The sequence below is a fragment of the Streptopelia decaocto genome (assembly GCF_964273445.1).
Source record: "Streptopelia decaocto genome assembly, chromosome: Z".
Classification (NCBI taxonomy): Eukaryota; Metazoa; Chordata; class Aves; order Columbiformes; family Columbidae; genus Streptopelia; species Streptopelia decaocto.
Window position 1 is genome coordinate 68,113,297 of NC_138657.1, and position 22,711 is coordinate 68,136,007.

General features: G+C 40.2%; 1 protein-coding gene across 14 annotated transcripts in view; it reads right to left on the reverse strand.

Annotated features, from left to right (window-relative positions):
• Positions 1-22,711, reverse strand: part of ARHGEF28 (Rho guanine nucleotide exchange factor 28) — a 140,218-nt gene that overhangs the window by 94,457 nt on the left and 23,050 nt on the right. For 11 of the 14 annotated variants that reach the window (XR_014186172.1, XM_082074498.1, XM_082074490.1 and 8 more), the window contains 4 exons: positions 19,046-19,193; positions 16,971-17,264; positions 4,802-4,985; positions 2,621-2,801 (listed from right to left, as the gene is read on the reverse strand). Coding sequence is in view for 12 of the 14 variants with exons in the window: in XM_082074490.1 (XP_081930616.1) it covers positions 2,621-2,801; positions 4,802-4,985; positions 16,971-17,264; positions 19,046-19,193 (807 nt within the window). In the remaining 2 variants the exon portion in view is untranslated. Of the gene's footprint in view, positions 1-2,620; positions 2,802-2,988; positions 3,071-4,801; positions 4,986-5,116; positions 5,146-16,970; positions 17,265-19,045; positions 19,194-22,711 lie in introns of those variants that run through there. The other 3 variants (XM_082074491.1, XM_082074487.1, XM_082074488.1) reach the window with 3 other exon arrangements.

Consider the following 22,711-nt stretch of genomic DNA (forward strand, 5'->3'; position numbering starts at 1 on the left):
GAAAAACGAGTGAAGGGAATGTCTCCTCTTGCATAGTTTCATCTACAACTCTGTTTGCTTCTAGTCCTTCCCTCTAGTTATGTTGTCTGTGTATTTGTCATCTACCAGAGCAGCAGAGAAAAGGCAGGTAACCTGAGTATGAAAGAAGTCAGGGATGGCTCTGGGCTGAATATTGCAGCCAAACTGATTTGAAAGCCGTGCAGCTGTCAAGGTAGCTGTATCTTCCACCTTAGTAGGGCTAGTTGCATTTTCATCTGCAGGCCTCTTGGTGTACAAGACACTTTCCTACTCCTGCACCTACTGGACAAGAATAAATCAACTCCTCCTTGGGAAACTACTAAATCTATCCACCACCACCAGTAATAAAATTACTTAAATTATCATAAATTACCTTGATCATTTTAGATTATTATACTGGTTTGACCTTTCTTTTTCTTTATTGCCCTGACACCATTTCACATTAGTCCCCAGATTTCTTCTCCTCTTGTAGATGACCCCTTCCCTGCCCTGGCTATGTTGCCCCCAGCAACACAGGCAGCCAAACAGATCACCTCCACCTGCTGCTTAGGGCTCTGCTGGAGCTGCATGATGAACCACACAGCCTCACTGACCGCTGCTACCACCACGGTGATTTCTGCCCCGGGAAGGCTGCGCTAGGCTCAAGCAATTCCATGTTCTTCCTCATCAGCTTCTGAAATCTCTCCTCCATATTGCCTAGCACAGACACAAAACCCATGGGTTTACACTTTTTGAACTGCAGAGCCTGAAGGTTTCCAGTGAAGGCATGGCTCCTGTATGAGTAACTCTAGCTTACCAACAGCTTTTTTGTTTTAACTTTTAACTATTCTTTTAGACTTATACAGAATAGTCATGCAACTAAAACAAACCCACAGACTGGGGACTGAAGAATATACTTGAGAAAGACTGGCATTTTATTCCATGAAAAAAATGCAAGAATAGTTTGTGTGGCTCCCTAAGTCATCCATTTCACACACACACATCCACAGCTGGATGTCACCACAACTGAGACAAGCTACTTCTCTTTAGTCTGTGTCTTTTTGACCCAAACATTAAAATACCAATGTGGTCATTTCTGCAGTCTCAAGATACAATAAACTAGATGTACAGTCCTAGTCAGCTGTAAACGAGCAGAATAATCCAGTACAGCAATAAATTCTGCTTTTATTTAAAAAGACTAAGTATCTTGAAATCGCTAACATCCACCTTACGCTTTGGATCAAACTAAGGGATACAAGCCCTTGTTTCAACATTAAAAAAAAAAAATTTTACCTTGGACATAATACATAGTCTAAACATGACAGTTTGATCATCCTCCCACATATACTTTGGGATCATAGCTGATGTGTAGGAAATGAACTAAACCAAACCATGTCATCATCCCAGTTATGCTGGCTTATTTCTGCTTAAGTAAAAGTAGGGTAACACTGATGCTGGATAGGAGGGGAATAATAGACTGCTGCAACTAGAGGAATGAGCAAAAGGGAAACCCAGAAAGGGTAGCATGCTTTTCCTGAAAATACCAAGCCCATAATTTTGCAGTTTTCGTCTCTGAGAGCCATGCAAATACCTAACATACCTAACTTTCTTCTTCTATTTCAAAGACTTCAAGAAGAAGAGGCTTCGATGAGTGTAAGAAAAAGCCAGTGATATAAATAACAATGCGTTCGCCATTACAGTCTTGTTTTGTTATTGGGTTTACTATTGTTTCCATGGAAAAGCCACACACATATTATAGGTATTCTGCAAGTTAAAACTAGAGAACAACTTTTTTTGTATTAGAACAAATAAAAATCTTGGCAGTAACTGCACAATATTGTAGGGAGGCTACATTATGTATAATGGCTACACAACAAATCACACCTTAAGGTTTTTAACATAACAGGTGGATCATGTTCTAAGTTAAAAAACATACAGTGTGCAACAAAGATAACTCAAGGAAAGTCTAGCACAAATAAGGAAACATGCTGAATTTTAAGTCCAGAAAAGATAAAATTTGAGTACATTGTATGTAACTGAGTCATGTGGTCTCAATTTAAAAACATGAGAGAGCACCTGCATCGCTATTAGAGGACTTACGCTTTCAGCTGTTCTCCTATTTACTTAAATTTAGACATGTTCTGAAGAATTTCACAGCAGTGCTCCAGATTCCTTACGTAAGACCCACTACAACATAATTAAAGTCTCTACTCTGTATTTCTGGTGTAAATAACAGACTTGGTTCTTGATAAAGGCTCCCAGGCACTATACTACCAGAAAGAAGAAAGGAACTAAATGAAATATGTTGAAGTACCAACATGAATACAATAGCAACAAAATTAAAGACACTGAGATTCACTGTAGAGTCCACAGTGATTCAAAAACAACTTGGGAGGTAAAGGAGGCTTTGATAAAGTTCTCAACAACTCTTATCGTCCAACTTCAGGCATCCAATGAGCCACACTTCACAAAGTAGAAGCCCACAACAGTAATCCTGCAATTATGTTGGCTCTTATTCAAACAGGCAGCTTAAATAAAAAGGATAGTAAGAAGAACAAATTCAGCCTGGAAATTACTGGGAAAAAAATGCTTTGACAATGCCCTGAGGTAGATAGGTACCTACCTGGTAAAGAAGAGGTCTGTCCCAGAAGTATTTTCTGAACAGCTTGATGTCTGACTCCAGCAAGTGCTGTGCGGTGTGGCTAAATGTCAGCGTCAGAGTTCCTGATGAATGAACAAACTGCACGCAAGCACCCTCACTGATCTCCACTCTTGAAATGTCAAGTGAGTGACTGCCCTGGAAACTGGAACAATATGCCCTTTAAACCAAAGCAGATGCTCCATGCACAGGTAGAACAGAACACAGTCACAGAGAGCTTCCCGCTCCCCTTTGACGTGGCCCATCAGGATTCCAATGCACTCGCTGCAAAAAACAGAGTCAGAAAATCTGAAACATCCACCAAAAACACAGCTGGGCAAACAAATACTTACCAATGACTCCATTCAGGACTAAGAAAATGCAGCTACTTCTAGCCATCTTCGTGGAAAAAACAAAGGCAGCTTTAGAAATGATGGTTACTCACTGGCAAAATAAGCCAGAAGAAGAAAGCCGTAACAGTAGCTATTTCTCCTTGTTGCTGTAAATTATCAAAAGTACCTTTTCCCGTTAATGTTGTTGTATATTGCAGTAGGACACAACCAGTAGCTAGCAGGACACTGAAAAACAGAATCTCAAGGGAATACTGCATTGTTTGGACATTACAAACGAGACATTCATAACATAATGTACTGTAGCACTGTTTTAAGTTTGTTGGGTTGGTTTTTTTTCAAACTGAAGTGTGGATTAGTTTCACATAAACTGCATGCTGCATGGAGTCAGAACCAAAAGAGCTGCATACCAAAATAGATAGGTAACCCAATTCTTGCATATTTCTATTTGCACAGAAAAAACAACAGTGAGAAGGGGCTTCTGATGCTGAGCATTTGGTACCCCAAAACACACACACCCCACACACAGCTCTTCAGGTCCCTACAGAGGAAACTCCAGACAGCTGAAAAATACCAGAAAGCACTTGTCCTTTAAGTCATCTGTCAGTGTGGCAGGTCTCTGGCAAAAACAGCCATAGCTGCAGCAGTGGCTTTGCTGCTGACTCTCCCCTATATTTTGAAACCTGAGCTTTACAGAAGTCTCAAGGTCTGCCAAGGCTTTGTGAAAGTCTGGTCATATGGTTCTGTTTAAAACAATATATTTCTCTCTACATATATATATATCTTAAGGGATGTTTTTACTTGTTAGCGACATGTCAGGATCCAGGTGCGATACTGCTGGGAGGGGTACGTGATGGTACGGCTGGTCCTCCATCACTTTACACAGAGCACATTGGGCTCACAGAGGCTCCCAGACGCTCCCCTGCCATTACGTGCTCTCTAGTTATTTACAGGATACAGCACTACCATAAAACTCTCATGACCTTTCATCACTTAAACTGTCTCAATATTTAGTCACATTTTCAAAACTCAGACTATACAAAGGAACGACTAATTCCTTCTCAAAAGATGCCTGTTTTGCTTTCCTATGTCCACATGCAAGTTGTGGCAATGTCACAGAGCCAGACTTAAATGCTACTGAGAGGTAACATTTGAAGTTATCTAAAAAGGCTGATGCTTATTTTTTGTTATTTTAATACATTTTCTATTTCATTATACACTTCTACAAATGGTACGTTCTACCATTCAGATTTAGTAAAAATCACCTTCTTTCAGAAGAGGGAATACAGTGCCCTTCATCTCACTTTGTTAGTATGGCACTGACAAGAGGAGTAACTCCAAACACACAAAGGGAGTCGCTCAAGTCAATGATTTTAAATCACCCTCCAAACAAGGGTGTTCTTTAACAAGCCTGGGAACATGACTACGTGTTAATTAGTAACTTCCTTTTAGACATCTCAAAAATCAAAAATTATTAAATACTACAATACAAGCTCTTAAAGCTACAAGTTAATGTCAGGCACCATTTATTAGTCAGTTTGAAGAGAGAAACTAAATAATCTCTGACAATAGCTTAAAAACACACAGATGCATATGTCAATGATAACACTATTAATTGACTTGCAAATGTAATGAAGGATGCACATAATGAACTTCCTTTAATTGTAAATGCGAATTTAATTTACCACTTAAAATTGTAATAATGGCAAAAAGCAACAGAAAACAACCCAAAATGGGCAACTCTTTCAAGAAAAGCAACACATCCTTTAACTGATGGGATTTTTTTTCAGAGGAAGCAGCAAACTGTTACACTCACTTTGTGAAGACTTCAACAAGTCTGGAGTGCCCACTTTGTAAAGCCATATCTAATGGTGTTGCTCCATCCTCATTAGGTAATGCTAATGCCAATGACCCTCCAGGCTGGGCTGCTAAGAACTGGGAAAGCTTAACCAGGCCCAATTTCATCACAAGGTGGAGAAGAGTTTCTTTGTGTTTAGGCTCTGAAAAAGGACAACAAACAAACAAAATCATGAGTAACAAAAACCATCATTTTATTTGCTAGGAAGCATCAAATCAGACTTGTTATAGTCTGCAGAAATATCACAGCTCAGGTTCAGACTTAAAAACGCACTTTGGCAGAATCTGTCTCTCACTGAAATCAATGGTTAGGTACTTGGTTGCATCTGGGGAACCAAACTAGGATGTGAAAATATCTAATTTCAGCAGTTCAAGAAAACACTTTGAATTAGATAACCTCAGTATTTCTCTCTTTCTTCGTACATAGTATAGCATTCAGCAGATGACCCAATATACTGCAGAAGATAGGAGGCAATTTTCCAGCTATTTGCATTGCCTCAGCAACAGAAAACATCTGGTAGCATGGCCAAGTATGAGAACTTGGAAAATAAAAAGTAAAAAAAAAAATTAAAAAAGGTGTGATTTTTCTGCAGGCTGCTTATCAGAACAGTAAGAGATCCTTAGCAGCATAGCAAGCCATAAGCTAACACACATGTGGGTAAAACACACATGATAACTCTTGTGTTACTCTTCTCAGAAAGGTGACCTCATCTGCCAATACTTCCTCTCCACTTCTTAACACATAATCGTCAAGCTTAACAGAGTGAAGCTTCAAATAAAAGAGTACACAATGACAGCTCAGTCACTAGATGATGATTCTCCACTCAAACCTTTGCCTGATCTTTATTCAAATAAGGTTTATCTGGCTGCATACATTCTCAAACACAAATCCTCTGCAATTGAAAGACAATAAATAAAATTAAGCTCAAGTGCCACTCAACCTGTTACTTACACTGATATTTTGGTATGAGGTTAAACATAAGGGTACTTTCACAAGGATCAAGTACTTAAGGGCAGTTACTCTACAGTTCTCAGAACAATTGGCTAAAACCTATTAGGTTTCCAATGATTAATTAAATTCCATTGAAATTTATCATCCTGATTCAACTGACTTTTTCTTCCCTATTACTCAAACAGTTCAGAATATGTCACTGAAAATTATACACTCCAGTGAAGGAGTGAAGGAAAGGTGAAGCTCCTGAAGCATATGTAGGTAAATGCACGCATTTGTATAAATTTGTATAAATAATACAGTTAAAATGAACAGCAAAGGGCTGACAAATTTCCTCTCTGCATCATTATTTATAAGACTAAAATGTCTGAGAGAAAGCAATTTCCTAGTAGAGAGAGCAGTTATGTAGCCAAAAACTAGTAAACACGTTTTTCAGAAACATTCATGCATCGAGCAAAGGTATCATGTAGTTACATGCAAATACAGTGTCTCATGGCTGACTCATATTCCATTTAAGTACTCCCTCTGAAAGCATCAGGAATATTTATTTTATAGAATCATTAAAAACAAAACCTTGGAAAGTCCTCAAGATGTCTCTAATCAATTCCTTGCCATCAGGCAGGATCAGCTCAACCTGAATCGCTCCTCAGAGATGTGTGTCTCATCTGTTCTAACAACTTCCCAATGACAAGAAGCAATCTACACAAGGGATAATTTTAATCTCACAGTTAGAAACATTTGAAATGCCTAACCTAGCTCACCTTTTCTCAGTATAAGCCTGCTGCTTCCTGTGTCATCTGAAACAGGCATGAAAAACACCTCATTCCTTTCCCTTCACCTCTTTCTTTTACATAATTGAAGGCAGCTGTCACGTCTCAGCTGAATCCTTCCTCTCCAGACATCAAAATGAGAGAGTTGTCTTCTACAAAGCTGAAGCTTTTGGAATGTCCTCTCAGAGCTGGGTACAAAGATCATTAGCTTCCTTTGAAAATGCTGGACTTAAAGTGTTACAATACTTAAAAGAAAAAAAAAAAAAAGGATATCTACCCATCTCATAAAGCCACAATAGCAAGGGACTTACGCAACTTGCTCTACTGCTCACCATGGAAAATTACTGTGGCATCTCCACTGGTGATCAGTTTTTGCCCTGGATATTTGATGGCAACCCATCCAGACTTTTTACCTTTCCATTTCAAATGGAATCAAAACTTTCAGACAGAGTCAACTCCCAGAAAACCATTCAATAAATGAAACAAATTCCAGACACCAGATTAAAAGGGAACTTCAGGACACAGACTCTCACACAGCAGCAGCCAGCAAACCTGCATGTAGCACCTGAAACCTTTATTTCACTGCAGTTCTAACGGAAGCAGACACATTTACAAGATGAAGGGAGAATTCTTTAAACCAGAATACCACTAAACATATACACAATATGTACCACCTAAGTATTTCTGGAACACATATAAAATGTCTCCCATTATTTAAAACAAAACAAAACAAAACAAAATCATCTTCAAACTCCCCTTTTACTTGTGGCTAGCCAACACATAAACTGGTGCATTAGCTCACCCATGCAACACTTAGTTTCTAGCCAGGTTTTGGGCAATAAAATAACTTCTTGGTCTTCTCATTTCGGATTCTAGGCAAAAACATGTCCAGTTGGGCATAGGATCTGCTGCAGGATCCCAGGCCACAGAGGAGAGTAGTGAACTACATTTTTTTCCTCAAAGGTCTGCAAAATATTTCTAATTTCAGTCTTTAGAGACAAAGATCATTGCTGCACTTCAGTTACTAACATCACTAAAGATCATGCAGTCCAAACCCCCTAACATGGCCAGAGACAGCTTTCACTAGATCAGCTTCCCTAAAGCGCCATCCAACCTGACTTTGAACACTTCCAGTAATGGGGCATCCACAACTTCTACAGGCAACCTGTTCCACTATCTCACCACCCTAAAAAACTTCTTCCTTATAGCAAATCTGTATTTAGCAAATCTAAACCCTTTCAGTTTAAAACTGTTGCCCATTGTTCTGTTGCTACAGGCCCTGGTAAAAAGTCTCTCCATCTTTTTTGAAGCCCCCTTTAAATATAAAAAGGCTGTAGTAAGATCTCCAGACTGAACAACTCCAACTCTCTCAGCCTGTCCTCACAGGAGAGGTGTTCTATCCCTCTGATCATTTCTGTGGCCTCCTCTGGACCCTCTCCAACAGGTCCATGTCTGTCTTGTGCAGAGGACCCCAGAGCTGGATAGAGCACTCCAAGTGGGGTCTCACCAGAGCAAAATCCACGAGGTGAGCGAGTAGCTAGCTAAAGCCAGTCCATAGGGAATATAAAGGCATGAGGATCTAACTCCAACCCACAGCTTCAAAGCCCACCCAAACACTACTCCTCAAACACCTTGGTCTGCCTGGATCAGAGACCTTCTTCTATGGAGAAACATTTAAATGAGCATGGCTCAGGCTTCCCAAAACCTGTCCAGAGATAGTGGAAATGATGGCTGATGTGACACTTCAAAAATGGAAGGCCTCAGTTCAACTTCCTCCTCAGCCAGATGGGATTTGAACCCACACATATCTTCACAGTTCTTCAGATCACGCATCTGCTGGAAGCACACCCTCTCCCTCCATTGCAAAGTAACTGAAAATGGGTCACTGCAGGAAAGCCAAGGGGCATGGGGCAGGAGGAGACCAAGAAAGCCGCAGCCTGACTCTAATGCAACAATCAGCTAGGAGAAGTCTCTGATTTTTGGACACTGATGCATTTCGCATGTCACAAGATGTGAAAAACTATACTGGGAGCCCAGGTGTCTCACTTGCTCAGAGAACACCCTAACCATTCAGACACACTATGAAAATGTGTGCCATCATCTTCCCTTTCCCTAGCTGTGCTTCTGAATAGAGATCAATAACATCATCTGTGCTTTGCACTGGCCCCAGTGCTATTTCTGTACTTAGAGAGCCTCCACTGCAAGGACTCAGCAGACTCTAGGTTATGCCACCGGTCTGGACCCCAGCAGAGCACAGTGGGGTGCCAGGTACCAGCACTCCCGTGTCTGGTGCATTTATATATATGTACACTGGGGAGTTACAGTTTAGATGCCCAGGAAATGTTGTGGTCCAAAACACAGACCCCAAACAAACATTATGCATTTCCAGGTTAAAATCTTCATTAAAGCATGAGCTTTCAGAATTGCTCCTTGGCCTGGAGTACTTAAATTCTGCTGAAGTTCCACTTTAGATATCAAAGTGGATTCTTAGGATGTTTCCAACTAGGCCATTTTTTCTATGTATGGTGTTAATAAGCAGTCAGCACATAAGCCAATCTAATTAAAACACATTAAAATATATCAAACAGTATTAGGCACAGTAAGCATCTGATTAGGTACTAACCACACCCCAATCCTCAGATTAAAAATCCAGAAACAAAAAGGCAATCTTTACCTTGAACCCCACCCTCTCATTAAAAATTTGGCCCGGGTCCACTGGGTTTCAATGTGTATTTTAATATTGTTAAAAAAAAATAAAAGAAAGTGCCAGATAAATCTGCTCTAAGCAAAATAAGATTATGACTTTCCCCTTGGTAAAAAGGGAGCCCTTAGGAAGACTTTCCTAACCAGGGAGAGCCTTCTCTGTGTTCCAACACTGCATCAAATCATTTTACTCTTCAGGCAGCCAAGTCTTAAAAACAAAGCAGTATGAATAAGTTTGCTACAAAAGAACCTAGTTTTAAAAATAATTTAATAAACAGCAATTAATCTTTGTGGTCTTAAAACATCTTCTACAATAATAACTCCTATTATCTCACCACAAATATTCCAGTAATTAATTTTTATCTGTCCAACCTAACAAACTTCATCTAACCTTAGCCTAGATTTGTTCATGGCTAGCTTAAATGCATATGGTAGCAGAACCACTCGGCAGCTCAATCAGCTGTTTTCACCACTCATCCACTTCGAAACAGCACTCACATTCCTACCCGTCCTTCACCTCTATAGACAATGTGTATTCCTTGGCTACTCCCACTTGGCTTGCCCAGGAGTGAGGAGAACTTGGTGACATAAAGTAACTACTAATAGCTTCATGATATTAAAATTTGAAATACAACCTTTTAAATTTAAAATAATAAATCGAAAGGCAAATACGTTCTTTCAATATAAGGAAAATATTTTTCACCACAAGTATGTTAAACAATGGGACAGGCCATCAGAGAAGTTACAGACTGTCCATCCTTGGAGGTACTCAAATCCTGACCCTGAGCAACCTGATGTAACTTTGAAGCTAGTTCTGCTCTAAGCAGTGGGTAGGATTAGGCCAACTCAAGGGACCCCTGCCAGAAAAATTCTGCTGTGGTTCTACTCCATGATCAGCAATATCGAAGTACAAAAAGCAAAAAAGTGTAAGAGTAAACAAGCTAGACTTGCCTAAAATTAAAAAAAAAAAAAAAAAATCAAATCACACACACACATAAAAGGTAAATTTCTGAAACTAATTTTTTTAGCATATTTTTTCTTAAGAACAATTTCCAATTTTGGTTCTTCTCTGTCAGTCACCACATCCTCTTATAGCTCCACACTTTGACAGAACAAATGGCATTTTCCCACAGTTTTCACTTCACTTCACTTTCTCCTTTCCTTGAGAAAGATTTCAAATGTGCCAAAATTGGGGGGGAGGGGGATTAAAAAAAAAAAAAAAAAAAGAAAAATAAACATATTATGAAAAAAAAAAAAATTATTCAACTGCATCCAGTCGCAAACAGGAAGAAAATCAGGAAAAAAATGAAAACACAAGGCTTCTTTAACATATTCGTATTTAATTGGTATAAAACACCCTCTTCCATCAAGACATAAACCAAACAATTCCTAAGATTTGAAAGAAGCACTGCTGGCTGACTCATACAGGTCAGCTACTGCAAGGCAGGTGGTGTTGTAAAAGATACGCCCTATCAAGATGTTGTTTTGCATCGCATCCGGATTCTCCAGCCAAAACACTCTGAGTTCCACAGAGCTGAGCCAAACACAGTCTGTTTTAAACATTAAATAAATCCTTTTGTTCTTCCTTGCACCTGAATCCCTTCCTATGTCCAAAACAATAAACTAAAAACAAATATTTCTCTCTGACATAAATGACTAAGCCTTTTCTGGGCTATGAATTTCATTCATTTCCTGGAAGGAGACTAAAAAACCTCAAGACTTGTGACTTGAAAAGCAGAGGGAGACATCAAAACTCGATGACAAATTCCAGCTTTTCCTGGCTTTGTACTTTTATGCATTACTGTTCACGTTTTCGTTTTTCCTTTAGGTATGAGATGGTTTATAAGGACATATTCAGGGCATTCTGCTGCTGCAAAAACACACATAGGAGCTAAACTCATACAGCGAGTGGTTTCATGCACAGACAGTGGCCGCAGTGCATAAAGTCAGGTATGTGACAGCCCATCTGAGGCTGTGGTGGTATCTCCCCTTTCCACTTACCGAATACCTGGAACATCCCCCTTTTCTTTAAGTATACCCCCCCCATCCATCACATCTAAAACCTGGAAGCAGGCATCAGTGCTGCAGAAGAAAAGGAGGAGATGGGGGAAAGTTAAACTCCATGGCAAGGATGGACCTTAAGGAGTCCTTCCCCAGCAGTTTCAGCAGCAGGGTGGTTAGATGAGGCTCCCATCCACTGTTCCCATATGGTAAAGACTGCGCATGGTGCACCACCTACAACAGCAGGTGAAGTTTCAGTTGCCTTTACTGCTTGGGTGACCCCAGCAAAGATGCAAAACACTACAGGAGATGTTTTCTCTTAGGAGAGGGATGTTCCTCATTCTCTTGTGCTGCAGCTGAACACTTCCTTGAGCTGTTTATTGAGCACCACTGGTATGCTCAACACCAGACAGAGACATTCTCTTAGCCAGGAGCAGAGAAAGGCTCTCCAGCCCCACACTGACCTGAAGCTGGCATGCAGGTCAGACCACAGCTTCATACCTGGTCTCTCCAGAAGCAGAGCAGGATACAAAAAACCTCCCAAGCCCCACTACTTATATATTGCCTTAAACAAGAAACCTCATCTCTTGTATCTCTTAAAGTACTTGTTCTACTGTCACCTTGCATATCACCATCTCCTTCAAGTGCTTGATCCTTGTCCTAAAAAGCCCCTTTGTGGTCAGGGGCAAAACATATCCTCCTTGCTATTTCTACCACAGACCAAAAGATGAGGATCATCATTCAATGAGGACTCACAGGTTGAAGCATGCTTCCCAACATCTTGTCTCATGCCACAGATTTCTTGGTCAGCAGCAGGCACTGGAAGACACTTCTCCTGCTTCCTAATGCCCAGGCTAGCATCCTTCTCCCTTTGCCCCGTACAGTTTCCAATGGGGGAAAATTCTACAGGGCCAAAGATTTGTCTGTTTCTCTGGCCCCATAAACTGGCTGACCAAAAATACTACCTCTCCTCACAAGTCTCACCACACCCAGAAATATTAATCTGCTGTTCCCAGTGTTTTCCTAATTCCATGAAAGAAAACAGGCACGTTGTCCTCCTCTCCATTTCCTTCCACAGGAAAAAAGAACTCTAAAATTCCAACTGAGGAAAAGACACAGACAGAATTTTCTTTAATTTAGACCAAAAATACAACATTTACCAGCCAGGTTTGAACTCGGTCAGCTTAGCAGGAATGTGTTTAACACCAAGTGGAAAGAGTAACAAGATTTACAAAGAAATGGACAGGGGGAGGGAAATAAAGTTGAAAATGCCATGGAAAATGGAACTGTGTTCCCCAAAGGCAGACTATGAAACAACAAGGTTGGGCACTTCAGTCCACTCCACAGAACCTAGTCCTAGAAAACAATTATGAAGCATTTATGAAACAAACCAGAAATTATCTTTCTTCGTGAAAGGGAATTAAACAACTATAGACACTGTTCCCTTCCTTATGATCCACAATTAATTTTCATTTTTCAGGCTGTAATTTTATTGCTTCTACTAATAAAATTAAACTTAAAAGGGCACTGCTTTTGAAAATAAGTGTGAACAGTGACAAAGGCAGCAGCATCTGTTCTGAATTACCAGCATACTTAAGTCAGCCATACCACCTGAACGCATCGTCCCAGCAACGCCCTTAAAATAACCAGAAACTGAGATGCCCTCAGCCGCCTGTACATAACACCAACTCCTTGCAAGGTCCACTCTCCTGTGCTCCCCCTCCAACAGCCAAGGGACATAAGCCTGAGTGTTTCAAGGACAAAAAGCTTGCAATGAATTTGCTGAACCTATGCCTCAAGGCCCCTGTTGGCTGCCAGTCCTAAAAGACTGATCTAACCTGATCCTGTCAAGAGAGGAAAAGTTACTTTGAAGCATTTCTCTCACCCAGATTAAACCACTCCACCATTCTTTCTTTTCTTTTTCAGTACAATGAAAAATGATGGGAAGACTCCTTTTTTCTTGGCCAGCTGTAACAAGTTATTTGGCTTAATATTTAATACTGATTAGCTTCATAAACTGAATAATTCAGTTTTCAAAAGCAAAATATCCTTTAAGAAGGATCAACAAGACAAGCAGCCTCTTCCTCTCCCTCTTCCATTTTATTCAAATCCATCAACAAATAAATGTCTAAGCACAGCATCTGTATCAGGTCCTCAGTTCCTTCTGGCAACAAACTGCTTGTGGGCCAGCTGATCGCAACATCTGGCCAGTTTTTGTGAGCAGGCAGCTCCTGGTTGCCACACAGGCACTTATTAAAGTGAGAATTACCAAAAGGTTTGTGCGTTCTTGTTTCTTTTGCTGAACTTTAAATAATGTGGCTAACAAGTCCTGACCTGAGCAACTGCACTAAATTCCTGAATTACTTGCAATGCTCTCTAGACAATCCAGGCTCACTCTTTATCCAGCCTTTTTTATGCCTTATAAAGGGAACAGAAACACTTTTTCTGAATACTAAAACTCCTAGGAATAAATTATTCTTCTATCTTTCCATCAACTTGTATGTCTCTAAATCCTCATAAAAATGAGTAATGTCCAAAAACACCAGATGGTGCAGTAATTTTCTCCAGAAATGTGTCACTCAAAAGTAATGTTTTTCCAATAAAAAGTAGCCCAGTAGCTCTGAAGACTGACAGAATCTCACAAACTTGAGGTCCCAATTAGTGACAGAAATAGCTCCCTCATTGTTCACAACACCAACACCAAAAAGAACATCCTGACACTGTCAAAGCACCATTAGAGCTTTGGGGCAAGGAGTTGCAGAGACAGCAAGCACGGAAAGAGAGCCTCACCCTCTTTCTGGCTCCTCATAAATCCCCTATTTCTCACACAGTTTGATCTTTTGGAGGGTAAGGAAGAAACAAGGTGCTGGGACAACCCTTAATCACCTCAGGGTAGAAGATGAAGAACTTCCTGCTCGTCCTCCTCTCATTTGTGCTGGGATCTGAAACCCTCCTGCTCCAGTCCATTCCCTTCTCCATCCTACTCCTTCCCTTGCATTGCATACAGCTCCCTCAGCTACATGCAATCTTTGGCTACACTCGGCCTCTTGGCTTTGGGTACAAAAACACAGTGATGAGATGATGGGGACAGCACAGGGAAGCAATATGAGTTAGTGCTTCTCACAGTCAGGTGAAAACAGAATATGGCTCCAAGAAGAATCAAAACTATACTTTCAGTAAGGAGAGAGAGAGGATACAGGAGCAGAAGACAAAATACACAAACTGCTTAAAGGAGACCAAAATAGACCAACTTGGTGAGGAAAAAAAAAGAAAAGAAAAAAAAAAAAAGAAGAAAAAAAAAGAAAACAAAAAGGGACATTTTAAAAGACCTATGCAGAGATTTTTAAAGTAAAATTCTGAATATTGAGTTCCTGCAGGGCTGAGATACATGCTTGCCAAGCTGACTGTATACCCTCTGAGATGACAACCTTCCTTATTTCTGTACATATGCACAGAGTCAGGTATTTTCTTGCAAGTGGTGGACTAGAAGGACCTCACAGACATATGCCCCAACAGGTCACAACTCGTCTGGATCTGGCAGGTTCCCCATGACCGGCCTGCACTAATGGAGACACAGCAAACTTCCACTCAAAGGCCAGAACCCATTTTATCCTGATTCAGCCCCAACCTCCTCTGTTGCACCCTACTATGGCACTGGCAGCAAAATATTTACTGTGCTGCACGTACCCTAGCTGAAGGGAAAACCCATCAACACCAGGCCCAGCCCAAGCCTGAAGCCTGGACCTCAGAGAGGGACAGAAGAAACGACTGACCAGCCTTGGGCTGAAGGAGAAGCAGTCTGGAAAGCTTTTGGTAGCCCCCCACTCAACAAGGATGGCCAGCAAGCACTGCCTAGGCACAAATGCATTGAGAGGTCTTTGCTGTGCATGAGCATTACTACCAGGCCCCAGGAATTCCAGTCAGTTTTTGTTTTACTCAGAAACAAGGGAAAGATCCAAGCGTCATTTAGGAGCAACAACTGGGGTAAAAAGGGAGAAGTCACCTCATCAGTGCAACAGTGCCCATGAAGCAACCACTAATGCAGCATGCTCAAGACACATTTAAAACATTCACAGAGACTTTGTATAGTGACTGGAGCACACATGCTTGCTCTTCTGCTTTATTAAAATTTCCTTAATGTATAATGTTCAAAAATGAGAAGTGAACAAAGTATGGAAAAGACATAGAAACAAAAAAACCTACAAGTCCTTTGAAAATCACATGAAGACAACACACTCTTCCATATAAATGTTGCAGTAGAGCTGAAAATTAACAATTAACATAACTAAAAATTAAAGAATTTTGCTATTTAGATAGTAGCTGCCCTAGCAGAGCTTAGTCTGGTACTGGCTGAGCTGATATCCAACCCAAGAGAAACTTCCCTATGTTTCAAGCAAGCAGGTACCCAAGTGGCTTTGTCTGGGCATCTCTCAGTACCTTTGATAACCTGCTGATGCTTCTGGGTTGGGCTTCAGCTGGTTTTGATAGAAAGCTCAGCCAAGTCTACGAACAAAACTACAGCTGATTTCTTCAGGCTTTATATCAAGGTCTTCATTGCTAAGGTCCAACAGCCATTCCAGCAGTTGCATAACATGAACAAATATTTACTACACACCAAAAGGAAACAAGTAAAGGCTTGGTTGTTTTTTTCTCTCCTCTCTTGCCTCTTGAAAGAGCTGTTTACAAGAGAGAGGCAAAAGCCATGCTTGAGGAAGGCAGTAACAGATTTCAAGCTTTCTGTCATTAAGAATTAGAAAGATTTAGGACAGGAAAAACACCCTCATCCAAAGAACTGGGCTAAGTGCTGTTTTTTTACTTCACAAAAGTTTGCATGAATCTCTTTTTCAGTTTGGCTTATATGAAAGCTGCCTGTCCTCAAATTTTTAGCAATTTAAAGTACTAAAAGGAAAACAGCCAGAAGTACCAAATTTTCAATTAAAAACATGTGAAGCCATCAAGTTTAACATTATTTCCAACCTCAGCTATAAATCAGTTGGGTCTGCAAAAAAAATTATACTCTCAGCAAAACCTAACTACAGTTTTCTGTTTGCAATGAAACCTGAAACCAGGAAAATTCCACCTGATTTTTTTACAAAATTTTTCAATAGCATACTCTAACATAAAGTTTCATGTGTATTTTAGCCCGCTTCCTCTAAAACAAAAATTTTAAAGCCATAAAATTTGCTTAATTATATTTTCCCCAAAGAATGATCATACTCATAAATAAAGCATAAACACTGACAGCACTGTGATGAAAAATATGTTTACTCCGTACATCAGAATGCCTACAGTGACACATTCTTCTGTTTTATGACTGTCTTCTTTTTGTCTGTGTAATTAAAATATCTCACTTGGTTGGAATGATGGCAGAGATACTTCACTGCTACAATACTTGTATTCTTTAAACAGACAGCTCTTCAATCTTGCAAAGGTAGAGTCTATTTATAAATAATGAACTGCATTCGGAGTGAGTCAAGTCACAAACAGCTTCTGGAGAGACTGAATTACAACAGCCATTATTATCCTTTTTAAACCTCTGGCCACAAACTGAATCTCTGATTAGCCCTCTCGAACAATTTTTCATCATAACCACAAAATAAAGCACAAGTGTTGAGAACCTGGGATAAAACGGTGAGATACTCTGCTCTGAACTGTGCACCAAACCACTGTTAGAAGCTTTCAGACTTAAAATACAATCTTACCACCTTCTGAGCCGCTTCCAAGGATGTTCCATGTTGATGGCAACTCTTCATGAGCAATGGCCATCATCAAATCATTATCCAGGGACTGTAAATCTTTTATCCTTAGACCAAACTTATCCAGCAACATCTTGGGACTAGCAGCAGTGACATGTTCGGCATGATCGACCAGAAAACGAGACAACTTGGAAGACAGATTCTCTCTGTAAGTGACTGGACAGCTGCCAAGGACCACAGGTGAGTATCCCCTTGTGTACATTAACACAGAGACGGAAACTGCCTCTTGGCATCCATGGCCTGTAATTATAATGTAAATTAATCATTAACATTAGTTTTTCCTAATTTTTCCCCCCTTTAAGAGCTCTGATGACTCATCCAGAATTACTTTATTCTTCCCTCTAATTACATCTATTTGTCATAGGGCATCAACCAGCCATTTCTGGTGATGAACTTGGATTCTGCTAGACTGTGAACTGCCAGTCCTACCAATTATACTGACATAATTAATTCTAAAGCCAGTCATTCTAGGTCAAGGTTCTTTAGCAACAATGGAAAGAAGAGATAACTACATCAGGATGAAATCCCATAAATCAGAAGCCTGAAGGTTCTTAGGTAAAAATTAAGAACAATGAGACACCCCTGAAAAGAGTGGCAGAAACTCTGACTAATATATCTACTTATTAGCACGCACTTTGTACCTATCAGTGTCCCCATGTAGGCCAAAACCTGAAACCTTTTAACAAATGTATGTTTTATGCTTTTAGCAGACTTAATTAAATTCTGTATCAACTGTCTGACTTACAGCTGGAGCCACTGAAGTCCAAGGGCATTTCTCTCTCAAATCCCTAAAGCACCCCATGCATTCCTCATGCTCCTTTGCCATCTAAGGATGGATGTCATACATCTAAAAGAGGTGCAAGCTAAACATGACATACTATAGATACCAATCTGAATTTTCCAGAACAGCCCCAAATAACTACAAATATTTATGCAATCTAGTAACCGCAGAAGGAAGCATGTACTTAACACATCTGCAGTGGTTTTTAAAGTGTTCTCCATTCACTTATTCTTAATTTGGCCACTATGAAAAAACAGTAACAACGGTAGGGCTATATGTTAACCTCACACTTTTATTTTCATCTGTTCACAGTTTCTGTTTGAACAGGCAGGTGATTAAGTGTTGCCTGTGGCCTCCTCTTTTAATTCCCAGCCAAGAAGCAGTCATTTAACAGTGTCATTTTAGGCCTCTTAAAAAAAAAAAAAAAAAAAAAAAAGATTGCATATTCTCCAGATGTATTCCATTACAATCTTTTACCATTCATGGGATTAAAGAAGCCACCATGTAACAGTGGTGTATTTTTCCTTTTTGTACTCACTGGTTATTTTCAGACTCCAAATCCCCTTCAGAAAACAAGAACAAATAACAAGCAGATCCTGCTGCATAGGTACATTGTGTCTACAGACATCTACTAACACAAGCGAAGAGGTCACAAAGCACAGCACAAAGCTGACAAGCAAGGTTTATATTACATCCACAAGAGGAACAACGTCAAGACACTGAGAGAGCCGAGGCAGCACAAATTGCCCCTGTTTGCAGTGAGGCACCCCCAGAATGGTTCCCCTGACACCTCTGCACCGTGTGTAGCTCCAGCAGAGCTCAAAGCACTGCACGCTTCCACCATGAGGGCCTTGCAAGCTGGGCTGAGTGCAGCACCCAGGGAAGGCTTAGACAAAAACATGACTTTTGCAGGTGTTGGGATGCCTGGAGGCAAACAGTTATGACATAGAACTAATTCAGATTAAAAATGATGCACTTCAATGCACACTCAACTACGCAAGCCCTGCCCCTAACACTGTCTACACCCGACATTGTGCTGGTGTGGGTTGCTATGAAAGTCAGACTTACCTGTGGTCAGTCAAACTCAGCCTGGATCTAAAGATCACCATTCAATTCCTGCATTTCCTCCCTTGCGGGCCATAAAACAGAGTTATACCATATTGTCCAGCTGTGCCCAGCTTTGAAATGAGGGTGGGCTATAGCAGAGAGATGAAAAATGTAGAGAGGAGGTAACACTCACCTGGAACAACGGACCGAAGAGCATTGTCACTAATTCGCTCAGCAAACATTATGTGCCTCTTCATGGATCCATCATAAACAAAGTAAAACTCAGCATCCTCTGGGAGGTAAATATCTTTCTCAAATTTTGCATTTATAGTCACTTGTCCCTGAAAAATGAAGGCAATTTCAGAAACATCCAGTAAATTTCTCATCTCCAACAAACCCATTGATATATACTTCACATGCAAGTTTATTATAACCTTCTCAACTCTGCTATACAGAGGTTGTGACACAATGACAAATCTGCAGTTTTCTGCTTCCACTTAGAAAATAACAGTTTTTATGCCTGCATGAGCAAAGGTGATTTTATAAATTGCCTTTTAAATAACATCTTTTAATTAATTCCTTCATCCTGACTCACATAACTGACTTTTAATTTAAAATGCATCTGAATAAGTGAGTTAGTCAACCTCAATATTTTGCTATTTACAAAAGCATTCTTTGTGTTAAGAAAAATAAAAATTCCGAAGTGGCTGAAATGATCTTAGACTCAGTTTACAAAACAAAAGTACTGATGTAATTCTACAACTGACTCTGCCGGTTTCAAAGAATACTAGTTCCCAGACATCTGTCCATGGTTTTCTTTATAGTAAATAGAAAGCAACCAGCCAAGAAAAATCTGTCATACAATAGCTTCAGAAAAGAACAGGAAAGGGATCTGAGAAGCAGCAAACAATAACAAGTGTCTGACATGTCTGAGGAAGGAAATTTAGATGCAGTTGTGTTTCCTTGAAGAGAAGGACAACATGCTCCATGACCGTCCCTGCCTGCCACAGTTGTTCCAAATAAGACTGAATTGCCCCAACATCTGGCAGAAATGGTACTTTCTGGAAAACACACTGCAGAATAATATCTCAGTCGTCTGTGTTTCTGAAGGATGACTACCCTGCCTCTATCCAAAACTTACCACCAGCTCTAACTACATCAGCTCCATAAACAAGTTTGGTAAAAACCTGCACCAAAGCATGACACAGTGGCACAGAAATTCCCGTGGCTGAATTTCCGTTGTGCCCCTGACCAGACTAAGGAGAATCAGGCTCCTTCCTACATTCATTATACAGCAAACATATACTTTACTGCAGTGAGAATCTTGCCAGCCCCCACAATGTCACATCATCGCCTGTCTTCCCCAAGGACATCTTTTTCCTTGCTTGCAACAATGCAAATCCTGTATTTGTTTTTCTCTTAAATACAAGCAGTTCTATTGAACTAGGGGTGAAGAGGCAAAGGCTGGTTTCAGGCACAAAATCTTCCTTAGATAGGATTGTTCTCATAAGGATAGATGCAAGTAACATTAGGAGCCCAACATAGCCTGCAAATGTGTCTGTCATCCCCAGAAACTGAAACATCTCTTTTTAGTAGTCTGAAGTATTACTGTAACTACCAAGTGTTTTCTCCTATTTCTCTTTGTTTTTTACGCTGTTATACACAGAATTGCTTTTCTTCTATTATTATCTGTAATTTATCATCACTCTTTTTTTATCTTTTTGTTACTTGTGAATAGCACTTTCCATCCATTGTGTAATACAAGAGGATGGCTATTTTGGCGAGATAGGAACAGGATAAGCCCCTGAAATAACTACAAGCACTCCACAGACTGCTCCAGTGGGTGCTTAGCTGACAGAAGCCTGGGCACAGGAGCACAACAGAACTTCCATATGGGTCACAACTCCCAAACCACCTCTATACCTTCTGGATCCCTGATGCTGAAGGACTATATAACCAGCCAGCTTTCATTCTTTCTTTGCATTAAGTACCTGAAAAAAGGGAGATACTTTGTGGCAAAATTTCTTAATTCATAAGTCTACTCTTAAAAACAAACACACACACACACAAAACCAAGCTCGAATTGTATCCATTGGCTTACACTTATCTTTTTTAAAAAATGTTAATCCAGACTCACAGGAACATCTTAAACTGATAACACTGCCCAATGTACTGGCATGAGAGTTAATTTCTCAATTCCTTGTCTTATAACGAGTGAAGGAAAAAACCAAAAGGGGAAAAGATTCAGTGGAAAGCTCATGGGTATGATAAAACACAGGTTTTTCTTAAACTACTCCTTTACAGCCCTCCAGAAGAAGAAATTGCTGATAATTTAAGCAAGGGTTCTACAGATAGAAGACAAGTTGGCAGCTAGCTTGTATCTGGTCAAACAATTAAGCAAATAATTTGGAAAATCCCACTTGATCCAAAAAGAGGGTTAAACCCTGTATTACTAGGGAGGAATGAAGGAGAACAGAGAAAGTTACTTTCACAAGGGAATATTAAGCTGTACCTTTTTTGATGCCGGACGACTACCACACCTGGCATCAGAACCTTAGCTATTTCACAAAGAACACACTCCTATCATCACCTCCAGCACTTCCCATTTGTCTTCACATCCATTCTGTCTTCAAACATTCCCATTTTACATTGCTCAATTCCATCATCTTCTTCCCTACTACCACTGCTAAAATATGCATCGTTTTGCTGTTCAGGTCAGCACAAATGCCTTTTGCTCTAGATTCAAAGTATCTTTTTTATTCTCACCTATTCCTTTTCAAAATACCCTTGGTGCAGTTATGTCATCTCCCCTTTTCACCACCTGAAAGTCCTTACACTTGCAACCTGTAGGGCTGTCCTATGCAGGGACAAGAGTTGGACTTGATGACCCTTGTGGGTCCCTTCCAACTCAGGACATTCTATGATTCTATGATCCTACTAGTGCTGGAGTTCACCGCTTTGCTTTGATGCCTTCCTGTCTCTCCTCTGCTTCACACAACACTTATCCTACCTGGCCATGCCTCATGACAGCGACACCGCTGCCTGCCCTCTCACAGGACAACTTCTCTTCCACCAAACATCAGCCATTCTGCCCTCCTCATCCTCTCCTCTGACCTACAGCCTTCTACCTAGCTCCAGATCTACACACAGCACAGCCTATCTCAGCCTGTATTTGGGAAGGCCAAGCTCCATGGGAACTTTGATCTTTTTAAGGTAAGATATGCCAGCTACCCTTCTGAAAATATATCTTGTGCTAACAAGAATGCCATTGCTGTTCAAAATGTATATAATACTCCACTTCAACCTGAATATTTAAGCATTTCTTCCCTCAGTGCAGAATTATACCTTTTATTGCCATGTTTGAATGTAAAGCAATACTTCTAAGAAAAGCACCAGGGATCTATATGATTCTAAAGAAATGGTGTTCATAGGACAGTGTGGAACCAGAAAGAAGAACCTCATACTATGTTTTATCAATTTCTTTCCTGTATTTGCTAAATCTTTTTTACAGATTTTAATATAGTTATTGTACAGTTAATTTAATTACTAGACAGTATGTTGCATATGTAGCATATAATCTACATCCTCAAATATATGCATTAATTAAAAAAAAAAAGATGCTATAATGCAGCTAGAAAATATCACAAAGAGATGCAACTGATGGAGATGGCTGCATCCACAACCCCTTTGCACTGCTGGCTCAGATATGTTTATTTAGCAGACCAGTCTTTCCCATTCTTACAGCCACTTGCACTTCCCTCCAAACTTTGCTGGCAGAGGGTCACTCATTACACACACATGAACAAAAATACCACTGAACTCTGAGAATGCTTTTACTGCTGCAGCAAGAGGTGTCCCC